Source organism: Nelumbo lutea, chromosome 1 (genome assembly GCF_056320005.1).
Source record: "Nelumbo lutea isolate HS-2025 chromosome 1, American lotus-T2T, whole genome shotgun sequence".
Lineage (NCBI taxonomy): Eukaryota > Viridiplantae > Streptophyta > Magnoliopsida > Proteales > Nelumbonaceae > Nelumbo > Nelumbo lutea.
The window spans coordinates 178,935,591-178,949,079 of NC_142684.1; the positions used below are offsets into that span (position 1 = coordinate 178,935,591).

Below are 13,489 nucleotides of genomic sequence, written 5' to 3' on the forward strand. Positions count from 1 at the left end.
AACAAATCTCCTATTCATGATTCTTATGATGTCAATATTTAACTTAGCTCAGTTTGGAAAGAGTAAAAATGCAAATATGTATAGTACAAATCTATACAAAATAATACAAAACATAAGGTTTTGCACTCTACATAGTTGCATTTATACTCCTTCCAAACTGAGCCTTTAAGTGTGTTTAAAGCATACATAATGTTAGAGTTGCAGGTGCTGCCACAATTTACTGATGCACGGTTTGGAAGGAATACAAATACATACAAAATAATATAAAATACATAGTTTTGCATTCTGAAGGAATGAAGGATTTGAATCACAAATTCCTGGTGATTAGAGTTCAAACAGTGACGGTGCTCTTTCATGGCCATTGAAAGGGGAATTCCTGGTTCAAGCATTTCAGGCCATAGTTTTGAAATGGACAGGACTGGACTGGACAGTCGGACCAGTTGACTGGTCAGATAACTGGTTCCATTTCAACTTAAAACCATTGATTTGGTCACTGACCCATTGATTCCGGCAGTCGAACTATTCACATGTTGATGTGAGCAATGGTTTTAGCTATTTTTATTAATTTTTGACCCAGAAAGTGATGATCGGACTATTTGAGCCCGAAAGTGATGTTTACCTGCAGCAAAAGTTATAATTATTGAACGGGATGCTCCTAAAGCATAAAAAAATTTTTAACGTAATTGTTTGAAATGTGAACTAATAGATGCATGCTAACTCTTAAGAAAATAAAAAACACTAGCGGAGGGACCCTGATTTTTAGGGGCTGGAATGGAACTGTCGACCCATTGACCGTTGGTCCGGTTTTTGGCCAAAAACCGTTGAATCGGTTAATGATTCATTAACTCAAACAGTCAAACCGTTGACCCATTCAATGATTTTTGGCCGTTATTTTTTTATTTTTATTTTTCAATGGGAACCATCCAAGCAACTGGTTCCACTTTATCCTAATCTCGGTCCCTATCCAAAAATTGTTGAATCAGTCAATGACCCATTGGCCCAGGCGGTCGAACCGTTGATCCATTCAATGGTTTTTGTTTTTTTTTTTTTAATTTTTGTTATTAGAATAGGCCATCCGTTCAAATCGAACAGTCGAACCGTCAACCCGAAAACCGGTGGCTAGAATGGTTCCGCCTTTAGGTTGTATGAGTCACACGCTCGAATGACATAACATGTATGGTACTGCTTAATGGACCTCAAACACTAAATTTTTTACTTGTAATTTTTTTTTGTTAGGACGAGTCGTCCATTTTTTTTAATTGGGTACCGTCCAAGTAGGGGTGCAAGTTGGGTTGGCCCGAGTTAACAGTTTACACTGTTTCGTTCTTGGGCTTCGGGTTGGGCCCATTGAAAATTTGACAAAATCCCAACCTTAACCCAGAAAAGATGCACCCCTACGTCTAGGCAACTATTTCCGTTTTACCCCAATCCTGGTCCCTAGCCAAAAACCATTGAATCAGTCAATGACCCATTGCCCGAGTGGTCGAACCGTTAACCCATTGACCCATTCAATGGTTTTTGGTCATTTTTTTTTTAATTTTTGTTGTCAGAATGGGCCGCCCGTTCAAACCGGAAGATCAAACTATCAACTTGAAAATTGATGGCCAGAACGGTTTTATTTTTGGGTCGTATGAGTTACACGCTCGAATGACATAACATGTATGATACTGCTTAATGAACCTCACACACTCAATTTTTTGCTTGTAATCTTTGTTGTCAGAATGGGTCATTCGTTCGAACCGAACGATTGAACCGTCGACCTAAAAACCGGTGGCTAGAATGGTTCCATAATTTTTTTTTGTTGTTAGAACAGGGCCATCCGTTCGAACTGAACGGTCGAACCGTCAACCCAAAAACCAGTGTCCATAACGGTTTCATTTTCGGGTCGTATGGGTCACACGCTCGAATGACATTACACATATGATACTATTTAATGCTCGCAAACTCAAATTTTCGTTGTCAGAACGGACTGTCCGTTCGAACCGGATGATCGAATTGTCGACCCGAAAACCGGTGACCAGAACGGTTCCGTAATTTTTTGCTTGTAATTTTTGTTGTCAGAAAGGGCCATCCGTTTGAACTGGACGGTCGAACTGTTGGTTGTTAGAATGTTATTAACAACATTTATCAATAATACTAAGTAATTATGCTATTTAATTAAATAATCATTAATGATAGTTTTAATAATATTATTTAGTTATTTTTAATATAACAGTAAATATTAAATTTATGAATAGGATTTATTAACAATATTCATTAAATTAATAATTACCAAAATTAAATTAAATTAACAGTATTTATCAGTAATAGTAATTATAATATTTTATTAAATAATCAATATAAATACTTTTAATAACATTTTTAATTATTTTTAATATAACAATAGTTACTAAATTTATTAATAGTATTTATTAATAACAATATTTATAATTTTAATTTAAAGTAAAATTAAAGTAAATATTTATTTATTAAAAGTATTTATAATAACAGTAATTATTAATTATAATCACTAATTATATATTTATTAAATTACTGTAATAATCACTAATTATAACAATAATTACTAAATTTATTAACAGTATTTATTAATAACAATATTTATAATTTTAATTTAAAGTAAAATTAAAGCAAATATCTTAAATTACTGTAATAATCAATAATTAATTGACAGTATTTTTTTAATAACAGTATTTATAATTTTAAAGTAAATATCTAGTTATTAGCAATATTTATAATAACAATAATTATTAATTATAATCACTAATATTTATTAAGTTACTGTAATAATCAGTAATTACTATTATTATTAATAACAATAATTTAATAACAGTAATTAATAATAGTAATTACTGTTATTGTAATTAATAACAGTAAATACTGTTATTTATATTGCACGGAGAGAGCATCCCAATCAATATATATATATATATATAATAAGATTCCAGCAATCAAAATGAGTGAAAAACTCCTTATTATGGATTAGTAAAATTTAATATACCACTTCAAAACTTATTAGGTGTTGACGCATTTGGCGATAGAGACATGCTTCGAAGTCGTGATCGCAGGAGCAGTTTTGTCCTTTCGTCAACGTTAACGGTGAATACTTTAACAAGTTATGTTTAAGTAATTCTGAAAAACATAAAGCATATTTGAATAATTTAATAAAACATATTGTATATATTAATCTTAGAAAAATGACTAATGTAAGCATTTTTGTATTCTCTCCCAAGCCAACACTAACGTGTTACATGCGGTTGGTTATGTATCGGAATTTGCTCCATACAAAAGCGCACCTTACGCCAATCTCATAGCCCTATCCTACAATGTATGAATTGGGATATGTTCCTCACAGAGTGGATTTTATATTCACAGTAATATCCCACCTTATATTAGAATATGGAATAATAAATACAAATATGGGAGATGTTCATGATGTGCGGCCAAGATATACTATGAGGTCGGTGTGAAATGCACTGAAGAGCACACAGAGCAGATTTGGACTCACTCTATATTGGAAACATCTCCTAAGAATAGCAACATAAAGTACATGAGATGTTTACGATGTAAGACGGGGAGGCATTGTAAGGTTGATACAAGGAGCGCTTTGTGAGGATTCTCACAAGCACATCCTACGAGGTATTGGAGACATCTCTTAATAATTAATATACACAAATATGGGAATTGGGATCTGCACCTCGCACCTCACTAGCTTCATAATCATATCCCATTGTGTATTGAGAACATCTCTCATGAATAATAACACAGAAGTACGGGAAATGTTTCCAATGGACTTGGATCTACTACGCATTAGTTGCTACCACATCCCTACACATGGTACATAACAACTGTGCATTGGAAATATCTCCCTTCTCATTCATAGAATGGTGTTTGGTGAGTATAGATGTGAGAACATTTTGTGAGTAGCAATCTAGAGTGGTTTTTAATCATGGTTTTAAAAGGCTATTCAGGCGAGGCCAAAGGCCTAAACTTCAAGGAGAGGCTGACTAAAAAGGCCTGGCCTCAATAGCCTTTACTCTCCATTGCCAAGGCTTAACCTTGAGTTGTTAGAGGCCTATGTCTTTAAGCCTTTAACCTTCTAAAGTGCAATGCCTAAGGCTTAAATAATGACATTTTTTGAAAATATTGTTAATGGGAATTACTATTAAATTATATATATATATATATATATATATATATATATATATATATATATATATATATATATATATATATATATATATATATATTAGTTGTTGATGAAGGAAGATTTGGCCCGACCTCTCTATTATGTGACACGTGGCAGAAACAACAGCTCGGCAAAAGGGGCCAAGCCTAGGCGGGAACAAGGGGACACACTTCGCCGAACTGACCCTTGTAACAGCTCGGGATACACTTCGCCGAACTGACCCACCTTGTAGCAGCTCGGAAACTCCGCCCGTACTTCCAGGCTCACACCGTCATCGTCCTAACTGACAAACCTCTTAGACAAATTTTACTCAAACCCGAAGTCTCCGGTCGACTGACGAAATGGGCCATTGAACTCAGCGAGTACGACCTCCAGTACAAACCGAGAACCGCTATCAAGGCCCAAGCTTTGGCAGATTTTATCGCCGAGTGCACTTTCAGCCACGAAGCCCCATAGGTTGAGCCCGAGGTCCCCAGTTCCGGCGAACCCGGAGCTCCTGAGCCCATAGAGTCCGAACCCCGTGAAGTAGCAGCCAGTGTGACATCTCTCCTGGTCAGGCGAAGCGGGAACTGGGATGAGGAGCCCTGGATCCTTCACGTGGATGGTTCCTTGAACTGGCAAGGCAGCGGAGCTGGAATAGTCTTGTGGGGCCCGAGCGGCACAAAAGTAGAATACGCACTGCGCTTTGAGTTCGCGGCATCCAACAACGAGGCAGAGTACGAAGCATTGATCGCCGGGCTGGACCTAGCGCGAAAGGTGAAGGAAAAACACTTGGTCATCTACAGTGATTCTCAGCTCGTGGTAAACCAAGTTACCGGCGAATACGAAGCACGCAATCTCTCTATGATCGCATATTTGGCCAAAGTTAAAGAAGCCCTGCTCAACTTCCGGTCACACATCATCAGGCAAATCCCGAGGTCAGAAAACACTAAGGCCGATGCCCTGTCCCAGTTAGCCAGTACGAGTCACAACAATATGAGAACTGTGTACATAGAGGACTTACCTCGGCCTAGTATTCTCGGGGGGACAGAGGAGGTCGCTCCCGTCTTAGAAGCAGAGCCGAGCTGGATCGATCCACTCGCGAGCTTCCTGATAGACGGAACCCTCCCTATAGAACGCAATGCAGCCAAGAGGGTGCAGCGCCAGGCGGCCAAATACGTCATAATAGACGAACGGTTATACCGACGGTCGTACACGCTCCCCTATTTGCGTTGCCTGCGACCTACCGAAGCCGAGTTCGTACTCCGCGACACTCATGAAGGCCTATGCGGCGGACACTTGGGGGGCAGAGCACTCGCCCAAAAGGCACTTCGACAAGGATACTACTGGCCAACGATGAAGGCAGAAGCTGTCGAGCTCGTCAGAAAATGCGACAAGTGTCAGAAGCACGCTAACATCCACCATCAACCTGCCTCCGACCTCAAATACCTCGCCAGCCCATAGCCCTTTGCACAATGGGGCATCGACCTCCTAGGGCCATTCCCACCAGCAACAGACGGAAGAAAATTCTTAGTTGTTGCGGTAGATTATTTTACGAAGTGGATAGAAGCCGAATCTCTGGCAACTGTTACGGCTCGAAACATACAGAACTTCTTTAGGAAGAACATAGTATGTCGGTTCGGGTTACCTCGGGTTCTAATCTCCAACAACGGCAAACAGTTCGAGGATATTAAGTTCCAAGAGTGGTGCCAGAACATGGGGATTTGGCAAAATTTTACGTCAGTCGCGCACCCGCATGCAAATGGTCAGACGGAAGTAATGAACAGAGCCATCCTGCGCGGACTAAAAGCACGTCTGGATCGAGCTAAGGGATTGTGGGCCGAAGAGCTACCAAGTGTCTTATAGGCTCACCGAACAACCGAAAAAGCAGCCATGGGAGAAACCCCCTTCAACCTCACCTACGACACTGAAGCAGTGATTCCGGCGGAAATCGAAATACCAACGTTGCGATTAGAAACATACGACGATCGGACGAACGGAGACGAGTTACGCACCAACCTCGACCTACTGGACGAGGTAAGGGACCTCGCGCACATCCGAGCAGCGGCATACCAGCAGCAGGTAGCTCGCTACTTCAATAGCAGAGTAAAGCAACGAAGCTTCCGAGTCGGCGACCTAGTCCTCCGTAAGATTATGGTGCCCGAACCCGGCATCGGCAAGCTTGGACCTAATTGGGAAGGGCCCTATAAAGTAAAAACAACGCTCGGGGGCGCATACGAACTCGAAACCTTGGAAGGCAAACGAGTACCTCGAACGTGGAACATCGTGAACTTGAGGCGATACTACCTATAAACCACCTAGCGAAGTGGATGAAATCAGGCCTTGTGTGCCACAAGGCAAGCCGAGGAACTTTGGCGTAAACAGCACATTATCAGCTCGGCAAAAAATCAGTTTGCGGCATAAAAAACCACGGAAATTTAAAAACCCGGCAAAGAAACAGCTCGGGGAAGATGAGCAAGGGGAAAAAGACACTCCATTGCAAGAAACAGTACATTGGCAAAAAAAAAAAATTTACATGCCCGGAGCCACTTCTTCGCCATCGGAAGGCACTTCAACAACACCCGAAGGCCCTGCCTCTCCTTCAGAGTCCGGCTCGCCATCGGCAGCATTGGCCATCTCCTGAGTTATACGCGAAGTGGTTATGGCACTTACATCGAGGTCGGGGTACGTATTCCGGATCATCCACCGGCACAACTTGAACCCCCTCCTATAAGAGTCCACCATCAGATCGTCAAAACGCGGGGAGGCAATGTAGTCTTCAACTGCCTTCTTCTTGGCATCTTCAATGCCTTGGGAAAAAATCTGTATTCTCTCCCTGATATCCTCCTGAAGATATTCGACTTGATGCTGCAAATCCAACTTCAAGTCCGCCATATGCTTAACAACTACCCCCATGGCCTCGGTGTCACGCTGAGACCTCGCCTGTCTGGCCATCGCGACGCGAGCAGCCTCTTCAGCAGCATAAGCAACCGCCTCAGGAGCCCGGGTATTTGCCTCTGCAGCACGGAAGGCTTCTTCAGCAGCATGAGCGGCAGCCTCAGTAGCTCGCGCCTGTCGCGAGCTCCTCTCCACTTGGTCCGCCAAGGCATGAATCGAAGAATTCACCTACCAAAAGAAACAAGTGAGCAAATGACAGCAGAAGCAACAGAATAAAAAAGGAAGACATAATCTAACTTACCACCATGGCATGTGTTACGGCGCGGCAAGCGACCTGATTCAAGGGAAGATCGGTCCACGCCGCGACCTCCTCGGGGAAAGTAGCATCCCAACTCTTCTGAAGAGCGTAGTTCGGCGTCAACACGCTCCTAAACTCCCCTTGAGCTCCCGAGCTTGAGGGCCTAGCCCGCGTATGAGCAGACCCGGAGTGAGTAGGAGCACTTTAGTACGCAGGAGCGCCCGTATGAGTGGTTTCAGTGTAAGGCGCTCTGGCAGTCTCGTGCACCGGTGGAGTCACTTCGGGCTCCCTGGGCAGATCCTCTGGCGTATGGTCTGGGGCTTGGGGCTCCTCATCCAGGGGCAGCTCGGTACGAGTTCGCTTGGCGACCCGCTTCCTCCTCTTCATACCTTGGAACAAACGCCCCCCACGAGTTCTCTCCGCGTCCATTACACCTGCAGAAATGAGTTCGACATCAGAAAAAACGAAAAGAACAGAGCAAGCAAGAAAACCGCATAGCTAGAAACCTACCCGAACTCAGGCCGGCTGCAATAAGCTTGGCCTCCGTTAAGTAGTAGTGGCACTTTAAGCCTTGCCGTGCCCATTGCCGGAGACCCTTCACCGTCTCTTTATCAAGAGTTACGCCCAAATCGGGAGCAACCTCACCCCACCCGGTCTGAAAGGGCCATCCTTGTGCACTTCACACGCCGAAGTAGTCCCGCTTCCAAGCCGGGACCTTATTAGGAAGATCGTGCAGAAGCTTGAAACCCTGGCGAGAAGAAAGGTAATACACCCGTCTCCCCCCAGGAAGAGAACCCGCCTGTCTCTTGAGCATCAAGATAGAGGAGAATATCTCTAAGTCTAAGGGAAAGTTCTGCTCGCAAAAAAGGGAAATTGTCCCCACCAGGTTCCGAATAGAATTCGGATGAAGCTGGCCAATGGTGACACCGAAGTGGTTTATGACTTCGACGAGAAGGGGATGGAAAGGAAGTCGCAACCCTGCAGCGAGCTGCTCTCGAAAAATCACGATCTCGTCGGGACTGTGTTCCCAAGGAAAGCTACCCGAAGGAATAAAATATGTGTACCCCCCAGGAAGATTGTAAGACAGAAGTATGGATTGAAGCCCCTCAGGCGTCATGGTCGAAGGGCCAAACCGGTCTAGCATCCGACCTCGGCGGGAGGTAGACACCAAACTGCCCGAAGCGACTCGACCTACTGGTTCGTAGTCCTCAAACTCCACCTCAGGATCACTGAGGCAGTCTGGGGACACGACTTGGTTGGTGGAACCTACATCGGCCCTACTCGAAGAATCGTCTGAGCTATCAAAGCTAGACATTGGGGAAAAGACGAATTCAAGAAAGTACTCACCAGAAAGTTTGTAGAAAAACCAAAGAACCGTGAAGACTGTATAACCAGCCTTGACGCGAGCTGGAAAAGACTTGGATGCGAGCTGAAAGGTTGGACGCAAACTCAGTAGACAAAACGCAGAAGTGACAAAACAACCGGGGTCCCCCACTATTTATAGCTACAATAACCAAGAATCGATCGTGCAGACCGAAGATGATCCGACGGCCCACGTTCTTACCGACCGCACAACCCTTAAGGTCGAGACGTGATTGGCGTACGTCTTTCCGAAAAAAGCAAAACGTCAGCGCACGTCTTTTTGAAACCGACATCGCTTCGACACGCGTCTTTTCGAAACTGACGCGCCGCACGTCTCCCTGATAGTTGCCCGCGCACGTACAGCAGTGGCGCGCCTTTTTGAAATGACCCGCTGTCACGCCCCAGCGGCGCGAATTGGTTTGAAATTTAAAACGCGCGGTCACAACCACCAGTGTTCTTGAGTAAGCACGTTTCCAGCCTTCTCGGAAACCGAAAGAACCCTAGCAAAAGCGTCTCGTGCAGTGAAGGTTCGAAGGACGGGACAAATCCACCAACTACCTCGCGAAAACTCCCCACACCATGGCAAGACCCCCGGCGCAAGGAGTCGGGGGCAATTGATGAAGGAAGATTTGGCCCGACCTCTCTATTATGTGACACGTGGCAGAAACAACAGCTCGGCAAAAGGGGCCAAGCCTAGGCGGGAACAAGGGGACACACTTCGCTAAACTGACCCTTGTAACAGCTCAGGATACACTTTGCCGAACTGACCCACCTTGTAACAGCTCGGGATACACTTCGCCGAACTGACCCATTTTGTAACAGCTCGGGATACACTTCGCCGAACTGACCCACCTTGTAACAGTTTGGGATACACTTCGCCGAACTGACCCACCTTTTAACAGCTCGGGATACACTTCGCCGAACTGACCCACCTTGTAATAGTTCGGGATACACCTCGCCGAACTGACCTGCCCTATAGATACCTCCGAGCTCAAGACCGCCTCACTCAGCACTTCGCATCACCTTCTGGGCACCAAAACCAAACAAGTCGTACCATGCCTGACACTAGGAAAGTCCGTGCCCGAGGGCGCCACACCTGACTGACTTGGGATCTGACGTTTGGCAGCAGCACCCTAAACGGCCACCTGCCACCGCCACTGACACCGCCATCTCCAGTTAGACGGTTAGGCAGTGACGGTTCTGTCTCAGCAGAAAGGACGACGACCGAATTGACAAGCACAAGGGTAATCATACCCGATCTGACAAGGGCCTCGGGACGAGTACACGAAGTGACTATAAGAGCCCCCTGCCCCCCGACAACCGAGGTATACAAATTTTGTGCTATCTGGTAGTACCTTGCTTTTGAAAGATTCTAACTTGAGCTTCGGAGCCTCTGCACCGGGTTCCCCCCGGAGCTTTCCCATCTCCTCCGTTTCAGGTTCCCTGCTACCCCGTTCGGAAGCAAGGCAGCGTACAGCTAAGACCAGCCGGATCGCGCTCCATCAGTTGTTAAAATAATTAAATGATAAATTCAAGGTTATGGTAATCTATCCAACTTCAGCTTATGTCATTAAGGAGTCCACAACCTCAATAAGAACTTATTCAGCTATTATCAAATGACCTCTAAGTTATGTCATCCAAATAATTTTTTTATGGATTATGTAGGTAAAATTAAAAGTCTAAAACAACCTAGTGGAACTATAAAGCATCTTTTTTTATCAATAATGGAACTATAAAGAATAAACCAACCTCGACAATGAGAAAGAAAACTCCAAAGAAAAAAAGTATTAGAGAAAATATAAAATACAAAAAAATAAATTTGACAGTTGCGATATATGATTATTTTTTAATAAAAAAATTTATTAGCTTGGTCCCTAGATTAGGTCAACTTCAAATTGGATTGGGTAATGTAAATCTTGAAAAATAAATTATCTTTTTTTTTCATTTTTTTTTCTAATAAACATAAAAACATAATTTTTAATTTTTTATTATTTAAGGCTTACGCCTCAAAACGCCTTTAAGTTTAGGCCTCGCCCCTTTCACACCTAACCACCTCGCCTCCGCCTCACTTTTTAAAACCTTGTTTCGACATTGTAGCATGTGCCTCTGAGGTCGGTGTGAGAAGGCGGCTGAGAGGTGTTGTATAGTTGGTGTATGGAGCGAGTAGATCCGGACGCGTTGGTTATATACGGCGTTGGAATTTGCTAAATTCTTGTTTGTAGCATATTGGGACCGCCAGCTGGCATCTTCAATCAATCCCCTTACAGAATCACCAAAAAATCCTGATGGATTTCCTACTATTCGACCATGATGATACCAGAAAACTTATTGTTTTTGGTATAATCAATCATCCAACGGTATCATAATTCATAAAAGTGGTATTTTCCCTTTATTTTATTATCAAAACATTTCTTTCCCCCCGAAAAATAACAAAAGTTAACAAAACGGACATTACCTACGCGTGAGCCTTGCGCGTCTGGAGAATATAGAGAGAAGCTTCTCTGACCATTTCGCCACGTGCTTGCTCTCTGGGCTGGACAGCCATGTATGGTCTGTCTCTGTGCACCATTTTACCGTTTCAATCCATCTTTCCAATAATGCATTCATCATCCAATGGCGGATAACAAAGCCGCGTCATCATGGTATCAGTAAAAGTTTCAGAAAATCTTAAGCGCGGTAACGTGGCTTTTTTATCTGCTGTCAAAAGGAGTATTCCCTCCTTTCAGAAGTGTGGAAATCCTCAATATATACACGCTTCGTCTTCTGCGACTCGTTCCAGAGGTGTGAGTCTCACCTACCAAGAAAACAGAGTAAAGATAAGAGGATTCTTCTAGTGTTGATTGTTCTGTTCTGTGGAGTCCGAGAAACAAAGTAGGAGCGTTCATCAATCATCTGAAGTGAACTCGAATCATTTGAGGTATGTTACTTCTTCTTTCTGAAGTCTTTTGGCTTGATGGGTATTTTATTTTTCTTGATGAGCTTCGATGTATGAGCGTTCAGCATGTCTTTGGGTTGCATAAATTAGCAATCCGCAATCTGCATGTCCTATTTCTATCATTTAGATCGAAATCTGTCTCTTTCAGAAAATTTTAGAAATCTCTCATTCTTTCCTCTTCCCCTCTATTCATCTTTGTGTGGCTTTTCAAATAGGGTTTTGGGATTTGAAACAGAGTTTATGAACTTAAGACCTCACTATCTTGGATGCCCTGCTTCACTCTGTTTCATGCTAGAGAGAAGAGAAACTGTTGAAACCTAACTTGCGCTGGGGTTTAAGATGTATAGTTCATAATTTTCCTCTCCGATGCCCTGCTCCTCTCCAGACTCCAATGCATATTAGTGAAATCCATGAAAATTAATTAATCTACCATACCCAGGTTGGTCATGTTGTTAGTTTTTATCCAATCACGCTTTTGATTTTCTGCGCCGCTCACGTTTTAATTGAAGATTTTTTTTTTCTTTTAAAAAGCTGCTCAAGTTTAACAGGAATAGTTCTTTCTCACTTTGATTTTACGATTTTAATATGATATCGAATCTACTCTTCATTTCCTCGACAGGTCCTCCGTTGAGCTCCGTTTCTGCCGATGGCCGATCGAGTCCACCCCAGAGACTCCCCACCCATGGATAGAACTGCCCAACAAGCACCGGAAAAGCCCGAATCTCCTCCGAAACTGCCCCTATCAGTTCCAGAGAAACCAGTTCCTCCGCCCGGGACCTACGTCGTCCAAATCCCCAAGGATCAAATCTACCGGGTCCCACCACCGGAAAATGACCGCAAGTACAAACTCTACAGCCAGCGCAAAAACCGCCGGAACCGCTGCTGCTGCTGCTTCTGCTGGTCACTCGGCCTTTTAGCTCTCCTTATCTTTCTTATTGCCATTGCCGCCGGCGTTTTCTACCTCGTCGTCCGGCCGAAAATCCCAAGTTACTCCGTCGAGGACGTCTCCATCAAGGGCTTCAACCTGACTTTAACGGATCCGACGATCTCGCCGGTGTTCAACGTTACCGTGAGAGCCGAAAACCCAAACAAGAAGATAGGCATCTATTACGAGACAGGAAGTTACGTCGCCGTGTCGTATACGGACGTCAAATTATGTAGCGGCGCCTTGCCTGCTTTCTTTCAGCCCAGTAAAAATGTAACGGTCTTTGCAACGGAGTTAAAGGGGTCGGACTTGAGACTGTCGAGTCAAGTGCACGCGACGCTGACGCAGGAACAGAAGTTGGGCAAAATTCCGTTAGGGTTGTATCTGAAGGTTCCCGTTAGGGTTAAGGTTGGCTCCGTTAAGACTTGGACGATTACCGTTAAGGTTCATTGCGATATAACGGTGAATAAACTATCAGTGGATGCGGCCGTTCTTTCGAAGAGTTGTGATGCTAGACTAAAGCCCTGGAAGGACTAATAAGGTGGAACTGCTTATAGCCGTGGGTGGGAGATATTGTTTTTAATTCTTTTTGTTTAATTTGTTTTGTGTTATACTGGGGATACATAGATTATCGAAATAATATATGCGTATTTGACTAATTATATATTATATAAAATTTCGGACCCCTTCAACCAGGATTTATTCAACAGTATATTAATGAGGACCTAGTATTAAGGTGATGATATCATAGATTTTTCGTGTAGCTTTAAACCAAATGGTGACGATGATTAACCATAATTCTTGAACCATTCTTAGGTCCGTTTGTTTATATGAATAGGGGTCTGGAATCAGAATGGATTATTTCCATTTCAACTGTTTGGTTGAGCAGAATTGAAATCTTATTTT

General features: G+C 43.4%; 1 protein-coding gene across 1 annotated transcript; it reads left to right on the forward strand.

The window, feature by feature from the left end:
* The first annotated feature begins 11,501 nt into the window (after positions 1-11,501).
* LOC148879508 (Late embryogenesis abundant (LEA) hydroxyproline-rich glycoprotein family) lies at positions 11,502-13,275 on the forward strand. Its single transcript, XM_088961057.1, has 2 exons — positions 11,502-11,640; positions 12,278-13,275. The coding sequence occupies exon 2, from the start codon at positions 12,305-12,307 to the stop codon at positions 13,118-13,120; it is 816 nt and encodes a 271-aa protein (XP_088817183.1). The 5' UTR covers positions 11,502-11,640; positions 12,278-12,304; the 3' UTR covers positions 13,121-13,275.
* The last annotated feature ends 214 nt before the right edge of the window (positions 13,276-13,489 follow it).

Excerpts from the sequence above, each read along its gene's own strand:
- LOC148879508 (XM_088961057.1), top strand. The coding sequence starts at position 12,305 with ATGGCCGATCGAGTCCACCCCAGAGACTCCCCACCCATGGATAGAACT.